The sequence below is a fragment of the Acanthopagrus latus genome, chromosome 10 (genome assembly GCF_904848185.1).
Source record: "Acanthopagrus latus isolate v.2019 chromosome 10, fAcaLat1.1, whole genome shotgun sequence".
Classification (NCBI taxonomy): domain Eukaryota; kingdom Metazoa; phylum Chordata; class Actinopteri; order Spariformes; family Sparidae; genus Acanthopagrus; species Acanthopagrus latus.
In genome coordinates, this window is record NC_051048.1 from 9995283 (window position 1) to 10012418 (window position 17136).

The following is a 17136-nucleotide window of genomic DNA, read 5'->3' on the forward strand; positions in this document are numbered from 1 at the left end:
AAGTTTCAAACAATGCCAAGCCAAAGGTTCATTTTTGTAATGATGGTGCAGTTTGCTTTTGCAGGGTGTTTTCGCTGTATAGAGAACAAATCCCCAGCAGAGGGCGCCATCATTTTGTGCTGGAGCTTGTTAGCTAAAAGTTGCCAGGCCTTGGTGATTTTGCCACAGAAGACCTGGTGAATATGCCGAAGAGTGAGACAGACACCTTTAAACAAAATACATCCGTTTTTAATCTATAGTGAGTACAAAACATCACATTTTAAGATAAAACAGTGTCAAGTTGCAGCCTGGATCTTTGTCTAAGATCGGTCGATGGTTCCCAACCTTTTTTCCCCCCCAACCAAATGGACCCCTTTTCTCTCATTGACAAAACTGACAACCACTGAATAATAATGACTTATTCTATGGATTTATCACAGTATATTACATAACAGTACAGAAGAAGTGATAGACTGCAGGAAGCGATTGTGATTCATTTCTCTTCCAGCAGATAATATTCCGTGAATGTTGCATCATTAGTGTCTGTAATTAAGGTTGTCGTGGTACCAGAATATTAACTTCAAATCAATACTGGGAGAAACTGACCCTAACCTGTATATAATGCTGGTAGATGAAAGAGTCATTAAAAACCGCCCCTGGGACTGCCAGGTTGGGAACCAGACTCGACTGTTACAGGTCTGAATTAAAGCTTGAATCACAATATGACAATATATGGCAGCTGCCAGAACAAGGAAGTGGCATACTAATAAAAGCCACATGTAATCAGTACGCCTGTAAAGAGCAGGTCACAGTGACCGTGTGGCCTCTGTCCTATGAACCTGCTGTTCACGCAGCCAAACATCTCTGAGTTACAAACAGTTTTGGTCAGTACAACATTTGTATGTGAGCCTATTAGAAAATGCACTTGTATTCCTGCCCGGTAACATAAAGCACTTGTGGAGAAGCAAAGACCTGAGGCTGAACAAGAGGTGCTGGAATCAGTGCTGGTGTCTGCAGCTCATAAAAAAATCAGAGTTAACAGTGAGCAACGCAGAAGGGGTGCTGCTTATCAGTAGGAAATGCTATTTGTTTGATTCATAAATAAACATTACACAGTAGTGTAGCAACAAACAGTTATTTGTCGTGTTTAAATTTGGGAATTTAAGCCAATAAAAAGCACAACTTCAGCTGAAATGCTAGGGGGCTTATGACAAGTCCTGCATTTTTGCCTTGAGAGGGGGCCTTAAATCAAAATCTAGTTATTATTTAATACATATTCCATATATGGTGCATGTTCTTAAAATGGTATTTTTAATTTGAATTATCATACACTACTGGGCACACATTACACAGCAGGCAGTGCTGATTGTTTACTGGGCGAAAAATCATCATGTGTAGTTTCGGCACAGACAGGAGGGACACAGGCCCCATTGAAAATGAATCCAGCCATGCCGCTGGCTGTTTCTATTGTACTGTGTCCTTAAAAAGACAAATTATCAAATGAGGATATTGAAAGTTAAAGATTATTCCTGAGTGTGCAAATTTAAATATGCTTGTCAGTATTTGAGCAGCAGCAGAATCTGATTGATTTACTTGCATCAAGAGTGAAACAGTTTTCTGTCAGCATATTTCCTTGTCAAACTTGAAGGCATGTGAAATAATAAAAACAAAACAAACTCAAATCACATTTTCCTTCACATTTCCTATCTTGCATGTACAGTGCATGCAAACCAGCCACATATCTGAGCGTTGCTGGATGAAGTGTTTAAATGCCCAGTGTTTCCTTTAAGGCAGACAGTACTGGCCTGAACATTTAACTGAGGTCACAATGTGTAACAGAGTGAGGACTCACTGGACCCTTTATGTTCACAGTAAGCCTCTTTCTTTGCTTTGGGTCTGAATCTCTGAGGTATAACACAAACACATGTGAAGCAGCCTGTTAACTGATGGTCTCTTCAGGGAGGCACCATCCTTTAAATGGCTCTTTGAATGCTTAATCTCCCCAGTCCTGCATATTTTTAAGCCATCCCACAAATCATCATAATTCTTCTCTGCGGTTCGTGTCAGCAGGTAAACTGTTTATCTGCTCCAACTCTGAATGTAAACCCTTATCTTTGTCGTTGAGGGTACGTTTCTGTGGAGGCGGTGGATCTCTGCAGGAGAAGTAGTGAGGAAGGGTAGCCATGGTCAAAGTTGCGAGAATGAGGAAACCACCCGATACCATGAAGGAAGCGACGTAGTTGCCTGTGACGTCCTTGAGAAACCCTTGGGACATAGACAGGAGAGAATATTCAGAACCGAAATGAGTTGCATATTGCTAGCTGCATGGCAATTGAGATAGAAAACATGGGAAAAGTATTCAGAGAGTTGGCTTGACACTGTTTATTCACAATTAATGTTTGACCACTTTCACCCTCAGTGTTTATAGACCGATTCAGGTCACTTGAGATAACATAAAACACGGTGACATGACCTACACTGGGAGATATAATTATGCACTGTCCCAATCTCCTACCTGACAGAGGTGTCCCCAAAAGTCCCGCGCTGCTCTCGATGAGCTGCAGTAGCCCGAGGCCACCCATCATGCGCTCCACACCCACGATCAAGGGCACCACCGCGAACACCACAGACGTCAGCGCCCCGGCACTGAAGCCGTAGAGGAGGCTGATCACCATCAGTGCTGCGTAGGAACCAGACAAGGAGCTCACAGGCAGCAGCATGATGAACACTCCCGCCAGGAAGGTCCACGTGCTCAGTAGATGAATAAGCCGAAAAAGACCCAGGTCTGAGAACCAGCCCGACGCCACACGGCCCAAAATGTCTGAGGCGCCGGCTGCCGACATTACAAAAGCAGCTTGGTACTCCGAGAAGCCGGCTTGGCGGCTGTGGGCCACCAGGTGGAAATATGGCACAAAGTAGCCGACGTTCATGAGACTGACGCCCAACGTGTAGGTGATGTAAGGCCTCTCGAACAGCAGCGACAGCTCCAGGTAGGAGGAGATTCTTTGCAGCAGCGAAGCACGTGGTGGATTGGTCTCTGGATCAACCTGGAGGATGAACAGAAGGAAGTTCTTCACTTCATCTTGTTGCTGTGTCTTTAAACATGATCATCTCTCTGCCTTTAATTCATTCTTTCTGCTTTTTATGTATTTAATTTCTGTACACTAGGTGTCTAAGATCAACATGTCAGTAATTCAGGTAACTGCTGACCATTAACCATTGTTGGCTAAAGCTCATTCCAAACGGGGCATGGAAACTTTATTGCCTAAGCTGAGGTCACTTGGTAAGGCAAGACTCCACTGTCCATCCTTTAGCAATTGCAGACCAAGCTACTCGGGTCACTCCTGACCATTAGCCATTGCCGGCTAAAGCCTTTACATGGAAAGCAGGACATTGTCACCTGTTACCTAAAATGTGTAACAAAAAAGTGCAACAGATGAAGACAGGAGGGTCAGGTCCCACCTTTGCTGGGGCTTTAGAGCGTCGCTGTGGATGGATGAGAGCCCCGCAGGGCACAATGTTCAGGCTGAGGCCACCCAGAATCAGAAGGGCCCCTCGCCAGGCGTACTTTTCCACCAACAGCTGGAAGAGAGGATTGAAAGCAAAGGAGGAGAGGCCAATGCTGGAGAACCCCAGTCCCAATGCCAGGGTGCGCCGCCGGGTGAAATTAGCCATGACTGTAGCTACCATGGGGGTGAAGACAAGCCCCCAGCCCAAACCTGGAGGAGCGTAGAGGAGAAGAAACACTGAGATAGCTAATAGTTAACGAGGTAAACCTATATGACCGACCTGAATAGCTGTTGTAAGACCTTGAGGCAAGTTACCTGAAATGACACCCATAGTGAGGTAGAGGTGAACAAGACAGGTGGCCTGCGAGGCAAGTATGAGGCCGAGTGCAGCAAGACAGCCCCCTGTCATCACCACCACCCGTGCATTGTATGCATTACAGAGTGCTGCACCCAATGGACCTGCAAAACAAACACACACATCTCCATTTGTTAGGACTCATTAGCATTCAAGACTGCAGTAAACTTCCAAGAACCAGACCATGACATGACATGCTATCACCAACAATGCCTCACAAAAACCCATGCCAATGTTTAACAAAATATTAACGTTATCTTCAATTTGGTTGGTTCTACACAGCATAATGGACACAATTTTACAGCTACATAATTCCATCAGATTACATTTTACAGATGACTTGTGCACAATTTTAACACATTTCCCCCAAACTCAGCATTTACTAATCTAAATAAAGTTCAGTGGGTTGGAGCAATATTTGGCAGCACAGCATGAGTTTGTACTGAGTGAGCCACTGTTACTTGTCAAAGAGTTAATGAGTTGCAGCCTTTTCTGCAAACAACCTATAAAATGGCTCGAAATTCATAATTGTGCTTTCTTTTAGCTACACCTCCTCCTGCATGATTGCTTTACATTTGATAAGACAAATAATTGCAACTAGTACTGCACAGATTAGCCCATGAGCTGATCACCAACATTTTGAAAATGTATTTTTATCATTTTAAATAATCCATCAAGCTGCTTTTCTCTGTTTATGGTTCAACAGATGTTCACAGACAACAATAAGTGGCTGTAGCTGTAATTACAAACAACACACTCATACTGTGTTTAAGACAGTGACTCACTGAAGAACTGCTGTGTTGCCAGACCCGTGGACGAGATCCAGGATATGGCCTGAGCGCTCTCATCGAAGTACTGCACAAACTCCACGAAAAAGATCCCTAAGCTGCGCATCAGGCCGAACACGAGGCTCGTGCTGACGAACATGGCACCGACCAGCACCCAGCCCCAGCCTCCATCCGGGCCCTCGGCCTCATCGCGCTGGCTCTCTGCTTTGGGCTTGACGTCAGTCATGTCTAGCAGAAACTTATCTGTAAAAATAAGATGACTGCAGGTCAGCGTAAAAGCAGCGAGGAGGGCAGATTTACAGGAGAAAGGAAGCACCAACAAAATGAAGATTCCAGCCAGTGCAGAACAAGTGCCAGACTCTCTCTGATGTTGTCAATAGCCATAATGATTAACTTCGCACAGGCCAATAGATGAACAGATTGTGCTGTGCAAGTGTGACTGCTCTGCTTAACAAGCTGGCCTTCACTTCACACAAGATCTAGGTGAGAGGTGAACTCTGGCCAGCTGACAGGTGTTCATTGATCAGCCATGAAGAAATAATTGCATGTTCAATAGTGAAAGACAAGAATGCCCCTCGATAAACTGTCACTAGAGTGGCACTAGATTGGCTTGCTCCTTGGTTTAGGAACCATTTACAGTCAAATGCACCTTGATGTGTTCCTTCTAGCCATGATTTTCTACATATCTGATTCTCAGTTTGTCACCATATCGCCATGACGCATTATCATTCCCTACAGCTCATCTAAAAAACAGAAAATCTCCCTTTTATTGCTTCACTACGGCAGCATCATGAAAATGATGACATTTATATTTTTAGGAGAGAAAAAAGTCATCCTCAGGCACACGTTGTGCTGCTGACAGTAACAAGCTGATCACATGCATGCAGCCTCTTTAGTCTGTAAACAAATTCTGCTGTAGCAGCAAATACGACTGAAGTTCCTCTTTTGACACTGAACACAACTTTCAAGTACTGCGGGCAACATGCTGCCACAATCGGCTGTCTATGATCTGCTATTGCCAGAATTTTTAGAGAGAAATCCCCCCCATTTTAACTTTCGTAGCTCTGTGGTCACTTTTCAGCTGATTCCCTGAAATCTGTGCCTGATCGGCTCACCCACATACGAAAAAAAGTCATGTGTTCTCAACAAGCAAATGCTTTGTTTAATTTGTCCTGCAAACAGACAGAAAATATGCTATTATATGTCAGTGTGAACACTTGTTAAGTGTAAATATAGATTCAAATATAGTTGAGTAAAAGCAGATTATATTTGCTGGTGGTTCAACAGTACTGTCCCTGCTGTTGCTCAGTTTGGTGAGTGTTTACAGCCAGTTGAAATTGAGCCAAAGCAAAGTGACCCGATCCATTCCACACCTAATGGCACTCACTTCACTGCTGCAGGAATGACAGGAATCTGACCCAGCACACTCTCAAACACACATGCACTGTAAGACTTCAGGAAACACAACAATGGCCCAAAAACCTCTTTTTGTCTTGCTGTATATCTTAAATAATCAATGAGCCAGCTCTAGTGTTTAAAACCTACCTGCTGAAGGAGAGATGCAGAAGGAACATGCACCAGATTTCAGCAAGCAAAATCTCCAGGACAATGTCGGGTTGACACCAGGATCATGTGACATGACCGTCTTAAAGTTTCATTTTGACAAATATGTATTTCTCTGTGGCCAAGCAAACATCGGAAATGCTACAAGCAACTTCCCGTTCTAAACCTTTTCAGTAAGGATTCTGTCAAGTCAAGTCAATTTTGTTTTATATAGCCCATAATGACAAATTTGCCACAAAGGACTGTAGATACTGCTGAGGACACTCAGGTCAGGTCAAGCACCCACTTGGCTGGTGTTAATTGAATTATCTACTGACATCCTGAAGAAAAGATACACTAGTATCAACAAAAAAAAACAAAAAAATCAAAACCCGGCTGCTCCACCACTCAACAAAACAAAACAAAAGTGTTGGTCTTCAAAATACAAAGCCCTACTTACCAACTGGTCTCACTCACTTCTCACCTGTCACCTGGCAAAACACTTCGATGACATGTCAGACGGTAAAAGAGACCTCAGGTGAAAAATGGAACAACCAAGGAAGGACGAGACAGAGCAAAAGGAGGAGGAGGAAGAAGACGATCAAATATTCTTACTGTCCGGAAATCTGTGCAACTTAATTGCAACTCGAACACCGATGCATTATCAACTATAAGTTTACCGTTTGACCCTCGAAAGCTGTGTCGTGAGTTAGACCAATTTGAGCTCCATCGATGGACAAAGATGTGTTGTAGTTATCTATGTTAATACAATAATTGTGTCAATACAATATTCATATATTCCCACTATTGTACTACAGTACTGCACACAATGGCAACAGTCTTTGACAGACCATATGTATAAAAAACAGCTACAATAAATAAGGAGAAAAAAATTATTTGGCTCAGTCTCAAGAAGCCAAAAGTAAGTGTTTAAGATTTATCACACTAGTGTCGAAACAATGCCCTGTAAGATGAATTGTACTGCTGTTTGAGGAAACGTGCTTAAACAAAAACTGGAGAAGGCGTTTCTGTGGGTTTGGGATTGATGCAAGCTTTGTCCGTCATGCAGATTGGCTGGTTATGTTTGGCAATCATTTCAGCCGTGCGACGTGCCTGTGGCATTTCGTGACCCAAGACAGACGCCTCTCTTCTTGTAGTTTGCGCTTGCTTGAGTAGTTTGTATTTTGCATTTCAATCTATATAATAAGCAAGTAAGTGTAATTTACTAGATGCTTTTTGAGGTATTTAAGGTATAATACATTTATAATCTGTGAAATTCTAAATGGTGATTAATCGATACATCATTAACATACCTTATATAAAGGTATATGTATAATCTACTTTTACTTTTGATACTTAGGTACATTTGATATCAGTTACTTTAAGACTTTTGCACATGTACTCTTAATATGGGTGACTTTCAATTTTATGAGAGTAACACAATATCTTACCTTTTACTCAGTATGATGTGTTACAACACTGTTTTTTGTTGGAGGTTGCCATATACACTGTACTAAGTACCTTTCCATATAATTAATGGTTAATTAGTCTGTTATAAAATCACATTATTATATGTATTAGACACATGGTGATAAGGGTGTGCGCACCTGCAAACACGTGCTGGTGCTGCCTTTCCTTCACGCAGTTTCAGCCTCATCCGAACAGCTGGTCAGTTTCATTCATGTAGCGTTTAACAGCCATGAACAGGTACACAGGCGGGAGCGCGCACCGTAAAACGTGCACGTGGCCTCTCCGAGCAACACTCCACGTGAGTGACGTAGGCTTCGCACTGCGCCTGCGCACTGGCCGTCTCGCGGAGCTGTATGAAACACACATACACAAAAAACAACTATTTTAAGCTAGCTGCATAATTTTTGATGAAATAACTTTAGTGTCCATGTTAATGTATTTTAAGAATTGTCACTTCAACTGTTGCCAACAATGTTAAAGTTATGACAATATCTCACAGTGAAATATTAACTGTGTCGCAACCAGTGACGGACTGAAACCTTTAAAAGTGATAGGCTAGAATGGTGTATGACTGTAAAACCAAGATGTCAGCGTCCCTTGCAATTAAGATAAACCGGTTCGCAGCCTTATGAAAGGTACAGTTCAACTGAATTTTTGTTTTTACTCACCCTCGGTTCGTCAGCTCTCTCCGGGGCGGCTCATGGTGCACAGCCTCCAGGTTTGCAGGGGTAACGGTCAATACCAAGCCGCCGGGAGAAGTTCAACAGTCACTATAGAGCAGCGTTGACGGTACACGCACGCGCAGTCGTCACTTAATAACTGACGCGTGAAACGTGATTTATGCCTTTATATTATGTCCTGTGAAAACTATGTACCTGCAAAATGTCAACATGATATTCACTGTAGTGTATTATTATTATTTAGTGTATTTTTTCAGGGTTATCAATTTTATTTTTGTTTATGTTTTTTTTTCTTTAAGTTTAACACTTCAGTTTTTCCTGATGAATTCAAATAATCAAAATTCATTACAAACAATGATATATTTCTTTCACCTTCACCAGAATTTTTAAAAAAAATGATTTTTTTGTATTATTACTAAACAAACCAATTATAAACAAACTCTCTTTGTTTTCATGACTGAATCAACTGAACAAACAAACTGACCTTAAAGGACAACATCATCTCACAGTTTTACTTTGTTTACATATGGCGGACCGTGCCACCTCTCTAGCTCCAAACAGTGTCCCGGGGACCTTATTTTGCCTCTGAGAACAGCTTGTTTATTTCCTTTTGTGACGTTGTATTATTGCCTCATTAACACTGTTAATATCACAACACTGAGTTTTGAATTCATTCTACAAAACATCATAGTGACCCTTTAAAAGACTAATACGAATAGATGTTTCCAAGTCATTTTCATGAGGCTGTTTGTTTCTCTCCGAGTCAAACGACCTCTCACCACCACTATGTGTAGACGCTGTTAAATAACCTGATGTCCAGAGTACACAATGGAAGAGTAGTTATACCTTGGAGGCAGTTGCATTCAGGTGATGCTTGTGATATTGGATACTGATATAAAAAAGTATCAACTTGACACCATGCAGTTTTTTTTTTAATCACGTAAACTATCATATGTTTTCACATGAATAGAACTTAGGCCATATTTCCTTTGAGCCGTTTGTTCCTGTTTTTGAGAAAGCACATGACGGCATGATTTAAAAAAAAAAAAAAAAACATTTCTTGCCAGTGCAGCCTAGAAGAGAAAGGTGCTCTTTTTATTACAAAAAACAAAACAACCAGTGCACAGCTTAAAGCAATAGGACACCGACAAAGAAAGATTAAGCATTAACCAAAAAATGAGAGGGAGGAACCACTGTCATTGACTGGGACGTCTTCAGTTGCGGGAAATGCTGTTGAAACTCAAAAATTTGGTCCCTTGGTTGAAGTTTCCCTTGTTTGTTGGAACTGTTTAAAGTGTGCACATTTTGCATTTCGACACACAAAAAGCAGGTTTCTGCCAGCAAACAGTGCCACCACCACAATGGTTTGACTAGAGGGATGTGTCACAGAGATAAGTAAATGTAGGGAGGCCTCGGTCAAGATAATCTCCCTCCTTGGTTTATCACAGCTAACCGCCCTGTGGGTTTGCACTCGTCCAACACCAGAGGGAGGCAACCACAAGGTCTGAAAATGCCAAAGGCATGTAACACATGGAGGTAAACCGAGAGATAAACATTGCACTTCCTAACCTGACTGTTAAAAGTGGCTTTATCTTGACTTGAAAACACCATTCGCACACACCACACAGCGCAACACTACATTTAATGGCCTCGGTAATAAACGCGCCGTTGAATTTACACATTTCCAACAACGTCAACAAAAAACGAGCGTCGGAAATTTGCTGAATGTCAAATTTATGGCAGAGCTTTTATTTACATAGCAATTATTTACATTTGCAAGGCTGTAGCACTGCTTTTGGTGTCCCCACCTCGGGGATTTCTCCTTCACTGCATGCATAAAGGCTGTGAGTTTAGTTCCTTCTTATTTTTATGTGCCGTGCAGAAGAGAATACTAGAGAATACTTCTTTTTGCAGTTTCAATAGATTCGATAAAAGGTTTCCCATAATACTCACTTCCTGAATTAAGTCACACACACTTCTCGTGAAATACTCACTTCCTGAAAAACAGAAGTTCTCTTTTAATGACAAACTCTTTGTGAGCTGATATGTAAGGAGGCTCCTGACAGGGCATCACTGTCCACAAATTGGTGAAGGGGAAAAGGGTTTTTCAGTAGGGGACGGAGATGAAGGTTGGAAAGTCCCCTCAAGCTTCCAACGTTTTGTCTCCTGAGTTGGACAATGAGCCCTGCTAGCCACAGCTCATCAGGGAGCAGGAAGCGAGGGTGGGGGGATGACAGAGGGTGGGAGAGTTCACCAGGAGTCTGCGGGGCCCCTCCACGCTTGGCCCCCCTGCACCCTCAGGAAGCACCGGCGAGCTCGCACACGTGTTGCCGGCTGGTACCAGTGTGAGTACCCGGCATCGGGAGCAACGGAGGAAACAGGTGCCCCTCCGACTCATTGTTTCCACAAAAGCGCCAAGACAAAAACAAAACAAGATGTGGAAAAATGGCAGGGAAGGGTTGAGTTGAGAGACGATGTGATTCATGGGTAGAAAAAGCGCGTTAATGAGAGAGGAAGGAAGTGAGGGAAGGAGAAAGGCCGAAGGAGGGACGTGCGGTCGACACTGCTCATGCGGTCGGGTCAGCGCCATTTTCATCTCGATCTTTTGTGATCCAGAGACATTTCAGATTTCACAGGTTTCAAAGTGACACATCTAAAAAGACACTCGACAGCAAGGCTCCAATTGATATAAATTGATTTAATTAAACTTGTACAAAACCATCTTTGTCCAGCAAATGAACTCATACACATACAAATTTAATATCATCAATTTCCCAATGGCTTACAGTCACCTTGTTCAAACTCTTTCTTTACTTTACGCTCAGTACAAGTCAACTAAGTCCTCTGCCTGCTCGGACTATAACAAACAGGCCCCAGGCCTCAATTTTAAGATAAATCTGAGTTAAATACACATTTAAGAAGAAGATTTTTCAGTAACTGAACACTGATTACGCGCTTCTAAATAAATGCTAGAATTTAAATTACTCCAAAAACGCTCAAATTCACAACCCGTCCTTGTTAAAACTTGCATCTTCTTTCATTTCATTCAACTGTTCACATGCTCTTCATCGTTCAGTGTAAAAACATCCCAAAATTCCTTCCATGCCTCGTTCCTTTCTCTCCATCCCCTCCACAGACCTTCAAAAACACTTCTCTTTACATCATCTCCATCTCCATCCAAGCCACCCAGGATTTCTAATTAACCTTATGGATCCATACTTACAGCTTCAAAACTCGTCCAACAACATGCTGATTCTTAGAGATGCCTCTGAATGCCTATTTCTTTTTCTCTAAATGGAATCCATTTTTTTCTGGTCACTTGCCAAAAGTAATAAATTACCACCTCGTGTTCAAAAGCCACCAATTGCTAATAATTTAAAAATTGCTGAAGTTAAATTCACCAAATTTCACATTTTCCGATCGATGAGTCGAAGGTCGGGCCTCCTCAGCAGGCCTGCAGGAGAGGCTGGTAGGGCTCGGTCAGGACCTTGTAGCGGATCTTGGTGTTGGTGACGGCGCCGTGTTTCTGGCGCAGGTGAAGGCGCAGCTGACTCTTGTGGCGGAAGTGGAGGTCGCACTTCTCGCACTGGGGAACAATGAGGTCCACAGATCAAAAAAAGAGCAACTGATAAGATATTCTTTGATTTTTCTCTGCTTTTTTAAAAAAAAAAATTCCTTACAGTGTACGGCTTCTCTCCGGTGTGAATGCGCAGGTGGCTCTTCAGGGTCTGCAGGTGGCGGAAGCGGGTGCCACAGGTGTGGCAGGGGTACGGCTTCTCCCCCGTATGGATCAGGACGTGGGCCCTGAGGTGGGCAACCTAACGCCAGGACAAAACCCCACAGTCAGGTTAAGATTTGTAATTAAAACAAATGTCAGTTTCAACCCCCGGACATGAATTGGATTGATGCCATGTGTCAGGTATGACATGATATCAGTCAATGATGGCATCTTGTTTTGTCCACAACCCAAAGATTGTTTACTGTCAAAGAGGAGCAAAGGAAGCCAAAAAATATTCACATTTAGAAGCTGGAATAAGAGAATTAACTTTTTTTTTTCCTTCAAAAAAATTAATCAACTATCAAAATAGCTTGTGATTAACGTAATGGTTGATGACTCATCGATCAACTGGCCAATCGTTGCAGCTATACTCATTAAAATGACATTTTTTCTCTACATAATGTGACATAATTCTGCATAATTTTCAGCTGGATGCCTCTCACTCTCACTTTTTTGGGTTTGAATGCAAAAGGCTATATGTTCTAAGCCTGCTACTACAAAATATCAGTGTCATGTTTGATATAAACGTTTCGATTTATGCTGTTTTTATTGCTATATATTCGACCTCATTCTGGTGATTTCCTTTACTCTCTCCGTGCTCATGTCCTTTGGGGTCAAATCAATTCTATCTGCCTCGTTTGTTCTTATTGTGCTTTTGTAAAGCACTTAGTACAGTACGTTTAGATCATTATGAAGAACCTTTTTTGTTTCATTGTACTTTTGAATGAAATCATGCCTGACTAACTGAGGGTTAGAGTTTGAAATCTGACTTTTTATGACAAAAAAAGAGGAAACGTTCTCTGAGAGGAAGCTATAGGACTGACATACATTAAAACCCCCTCTAGTGCACACACACACACACACACACACACACACGGAGTTACCCGCACCTGGACAAACCGAGCGCCACAGGTGTCGCAGCGGTAAGGCTTCTCCCCGGAGTGGATGCGAGAGTGAGTCTTCAGGTTGGCTGGTCGGTTGAACTGGGCGCCGCACACGTTGCAGCGGTACGGCTTGTCACCTGCGAGGGCATAAAGGCGGCGTCGGGTGTCGGTTTTGAAAAGAGAAAAGAAAAAAACAGAAGTGGAAAGAGATATTTTTTATATAGCCTCACCTGAACAGGCGGTCTTGGTTCCTTGAATGTTACCAGAGTAACAGTAGGGCACATAGTAGCTCTCACGCTTGATTGCATGTGCAGCTTCTGGGAAATTGGTGCAGGGTGAGACTGGGGAAGCAGACAGTTTGAATGAAACAAACGATTCGGAGAAATCTCTCAAAATTTGAACAATTTTGAGGGAGGTGCGGCTCGTACCTGTTCCCTCCTTGTGAGGCGGAGGCAGTGATGGGTGATCCAGAGAGGGGGGTGGCCCCAGGGGAGGGGCTCGGCCAGAACCCTCGTAGCAGGAGGCCTGCCCCTGTCTGATGAAGAAGTGTTTATGATTATATGCTTCCTCGCTCGTGTCATTAACGTCACGCACTCTTCGCGTCTTCGAGGTTTACCTATCAATCTGACCAGGCACTTCTCCAGACCACGCCTCTGCTGGCGCTTTGGGTGTCGAGCCCACCCTGTCTGCGGTGGGCGACGGGTGGCTTTGTGGCTCCTCCACCTCTTCTTCCTTCACCGTGGTGGCTGCACAGAGAGGGTTGAGGATGATGTACTTGTATTTTTTCCAGTTGCACGCCTTTGGGTCCGGCGTGGGTTTGACGTCGCTCTGGAGAAATTAAACAAAGACCACTTAGCCATACATTGCTTTCTTGTTTCTCACATTTTAAATGTGCTCAGTCGTCGTCACGAACTCACCACAAGGTTTTTGTTGCAGGTGTTGGATTCTGCGGGAGAGTTTGGCTGGCAGCTGGAGCGGGCGGGGCTGTCTGGAGACGGAGTCGGGCTCGCCGCGAGGGGCGACTCGGGCTCTCCTTTTAGTAGCTTTGACCCTGGCTGGCAGGTCGGGAAAGCCCCTGGCTTGAGAGAGCCTCCGACCTCCGCAGGGACCCTGCAGGAGAAAGAGAGGAAGTGCTGTAATGAGCTAAAGCTGTCAACAAACACAGCCCCAAAGAGATAAGCAAGTAGGACAGTCACACCCACAGAGCGTTTTCAGCTTTTTCTCAACGCACTTAATCCTCCTACCTTGTTGGGAGTAATCGCTGGGGTCCTGGATTGGGCAGGTCCCCTCCTCTGGGGGCTACAGAGGCTACAGACACCCTGGAGTCCAGCTCCAGCTGTGGGTGCCTTGCAATCATATTCTCCCTGCTGGAAAACAAAGAACCATCCGAGTGAATAACACGCGAGACTGCACAGTAAAATCAATCAAGTGCTCATTCATCCACAAATTAAAAAAAAAAAAAAAAAAAAGCAGATGTTCGCTCCAGACCCTCACCAGTGCAGCTGCATGAAGTCCCTGCAGGTGTCGGCCACGTGGTCCATCTGCAGGTAGGTCGCGGCGGTGAGCACCCCGGGGACGATGCCCGCTGTCAGGGGGAGGCGGGAGGTGTACATGAAGTCGAGCAGCAGGGAGATGCTGGCCGGGTCCAGGGTGTCGGGGAGGGTAACGGTCATGAGCTGGTCCCCGCTGCCACCGCGCCCCTGAAGAAGCACACGGTGGGAGTACAGCGAGTAGAAGAAGCCACTGAAAAGGAGAAATGAAATAATCAATTTCAGTGTTTTGATGAGGTGGACTGGGCAGAAATGGAGGGGGGGGGGGGGGTGAGGAGAAGACAATGGATGGCCCTAAATTGAAAGCAGGAAAACGTGAAGGGAAAAGGCAACACAAAGGATGACTAAAAAAAAACCCAACTGACTCAATCGGACGACAAAGGGTTGAGTCATAAAAGAGAAAGAAAAGGATAAACTGCTCTTTTGAAACCTGCACCGGTCAGAGAGGAGCTCATTCAGGGCGCAGTATTCGGCCACGGAGGGCCCATGTTGTGCACCAACCTGCAGGCCACGAGCACAGCGCAGTGCGCCCGCAGTTGCACGCTGCCGACAATCAGGGTGGCGTCGGTCAGGATGTTGCGGTGGCGCAGCTCGTTCAGGTTCAGCAGCACGTCGTTGGAGTGGCGCGTGAACTCCTTCACGTATCCCTCAGCTGGGACGGCGGCGGCGGCGGCGGCCCTCATCTCCTGCCCTCTGTCGACCCTGTAACCCTCCAATACTTCCATCACGCTCATCCGGATCTGTAGAGAAGGCATCATGAATTGAAACATTAATGCACATCATTTGAGTTTGAGATTTTTTATTTTTGTTAAATAATGATGAAAAATAATGTCCTACCTATGTGTAATTGATAGAATAAATAGACTGGAGTGTCCCAGACACATCTGTTAGGTGAGACCAGCTCCCTACTCGTACCTGCCGGAGGAAAACAAATGAAACACTCCACTTCATTCACCCGATCTGCAAGCTAGACAACAAATCTCAAATTCATGTCCTAAATTCCCCTCACAGTTACTGAAAAACTATTTAAATCTAGAGATTTGGACATTTAATCTGTCAAAAATTCAAATTCAAGTGTCAACTTTTCTCTTCAAGAGAAGCCAAACTGACGGGTCTGTCCAAACAAGTGGTTATCAGACAGCCCATGAAACGTGCACACATGCTGAAGTGAAAGAAAAGCTTTTTTTTTTTTTTTTTTTTCCACCTACCCCGACCAGCAGGGACGAGAACTGTTGCGACCCGCGTTGATGTCAAATCCCCGAGCTCAGCGTCTGCTCTACAAACCAAAGACGTGGAGCAGGGCCTCATCCACAGCCTCCGCTGGCTCTGATCAGCGCTGTGAGGGGAGGCTGCAGGGAGGCAGCTCTTTATAATGTCGTGCAGGAAGCCCCCTTACAACCAGAGCTGCTCGTTTCCTCTTTCCTCAATGGCCCACGCGTACACTGGAAGCAGCGCAGGAAAAGCCCTGGCCCGGGCCCCGGGATCCAAGTATTTTTAGTGGCCTATTAGTTTTTCTAAACCCCCATAGCTCTGAGCGGAGTAATGGCAGGAAAGCGTAGCGTGTTGTTGTGCCACTTCAAAAAAATATATATGAGGAGCCTCGGGGAGACGCGGTACGTGCCTGGCTGTCCAGGGGTGAGCCGGAGAGCACCAGGCTTCCCCCACCAACGCTTTCCTACCCTTCACCCCTCTCCAGGACAGAGGAAACTCTCTGAGAGGAAACCGGCTTATTGTTGAATAAACAAACTGTGCCCTCATTACTGAGATGTTATCAATCGCCATGCTCTCTCGCACACTTAAGGGAAAGGAGCTTAAAGGAAAAGCTCTCCCAAAAAATGAAAACCGAGTCATCGCCATGCTGATGAAACGTGTGTGTGTGTGTGTGTGTGTGTGTGTGTGTGTGTGTGTGTGTGTGTTGGGGGGTGTTTCGTAGTTCGCAAAACACTTCTGGAGCTTCACAGCGAAATGGTATCGCAGAAATCTACAAAAGAAACGTAGAAGTAAAGCAGAACAAGTTGAAATAAAAAAAAAAAAACAGCTTATAAAAATCAAACTGAATGTCTCCAAACAGCTCGTCTGGCATGACCCAAATCTCCGGAGGCCCCAAGATGACCAGTTGATTTAAAAAGATGCCATTTACACACTTTTATAAGGCAAAAGCTGCTAAGCTGAAAGTGTTAGCACACCCCGTCTGAAGTGGGTGCACAAGCTCAACCGCACGTAGAAGTTGCAAATATTAAATTAAATTGGGATCTCAGGGCTTCCAGACACTTGGACTACACTAGAGAATCTGTCTGGAATCATCTGAAAAGTATATTTCTGTAGTTTTTTTTCCCCCCATTTTTTAAAACAAGTCCCCTTCTACTTCAGTTGTTTAGGAGAATGTTGCAATGCTTATTTCGCTGCAAAGCTCCAGAAATGTTTAGTGCGTTTCAAAACTTCACCCAACTTTCCATCTGCACTGGGATGAGTACATAATGACTATAATGACTTTTGGGTCGACTGTTCCTTTAAAATCTCGGGAGATTTAAATACACGAATCAGTGGCATTCGACGGGGGGAAACTGTGTCATTGCTGAGTGGACCAGTTCAGGTAAACGG

At 44.2% G+C, this 17136-nt stretch overlaps 2 protein-coding genes across 3 annotated transcripts; both read right to left on the minus strand.

The window, feature by feature from the left end:
- Positions 1–212: 212 nt before the first annotated feature.
- On the minus strand, positions 213–8444 carry slc16a13 (solute carrier family 16 member 13). 2 transcript variants are annotated; one of them, XM_037111646.1, is made up of 7 exons: positions 8312–8444; positions 7781–7992; positions 4629–4874; positions 3804–3947; positions 3442–3698; positions 2495–3026; positions 213–2244 (listed from the first exon to the last, which is right to left on the minus strand). In XM_037111646.1, exons 3-7 carry the CDS (start codon positions 4855–4857, stop codon positions 2018–2020), a joined length of 1389 nt encoding a protein of 462 aa, XP_036967541.1. In that variant the 5' UTR covers positions 4858–4874; positions 7781–7992; positions 8312–8444; the 3' UTR covers positions 213–2017. The 2 variants fall into 2 exon arrangements, with proteins under 2 accessions (XP_036967541.1, XP_036967540.1); XM_037111645.1 differs by lacking the exons at positions 7781–7992; positions 8312–8444 and adding an exon at positions 6177–6438.
- Positions 8445–11001: 2557 nt separating this feature from the next.
- Positions 11002–16754, minus strand: bcl6b (BCL6B transcription repressor). The gene is made up of 12 exons (XM_037111622.1): positions 15744–16754; positions 15373–15450; positions 15037–15275; positions 14480–14728; positions 14230–14352; positions 13903–14095; positions 13602–13813; positions 13414–13520; positions 13216–13326; positions 12992–13122; positions 12004–12141; positions 11002–11909 (listed from the first exon to the last, which is right to left on the minus strand). Exons 3-12 carry the CDS (start codon positions 15267–15269, stop codon positions 11769–11771), a joined length of 1638 nt encoding a protein of 545 aa, XP_036967517.1. The 5' UTR covers positions 15270–15275; positions 15373–15450; positions 15744–16754; the 3' UTR covers positions 11002–11768.
- Between the last annotated feature and the right edge of the window lie 382 nt (positions 16755–17136).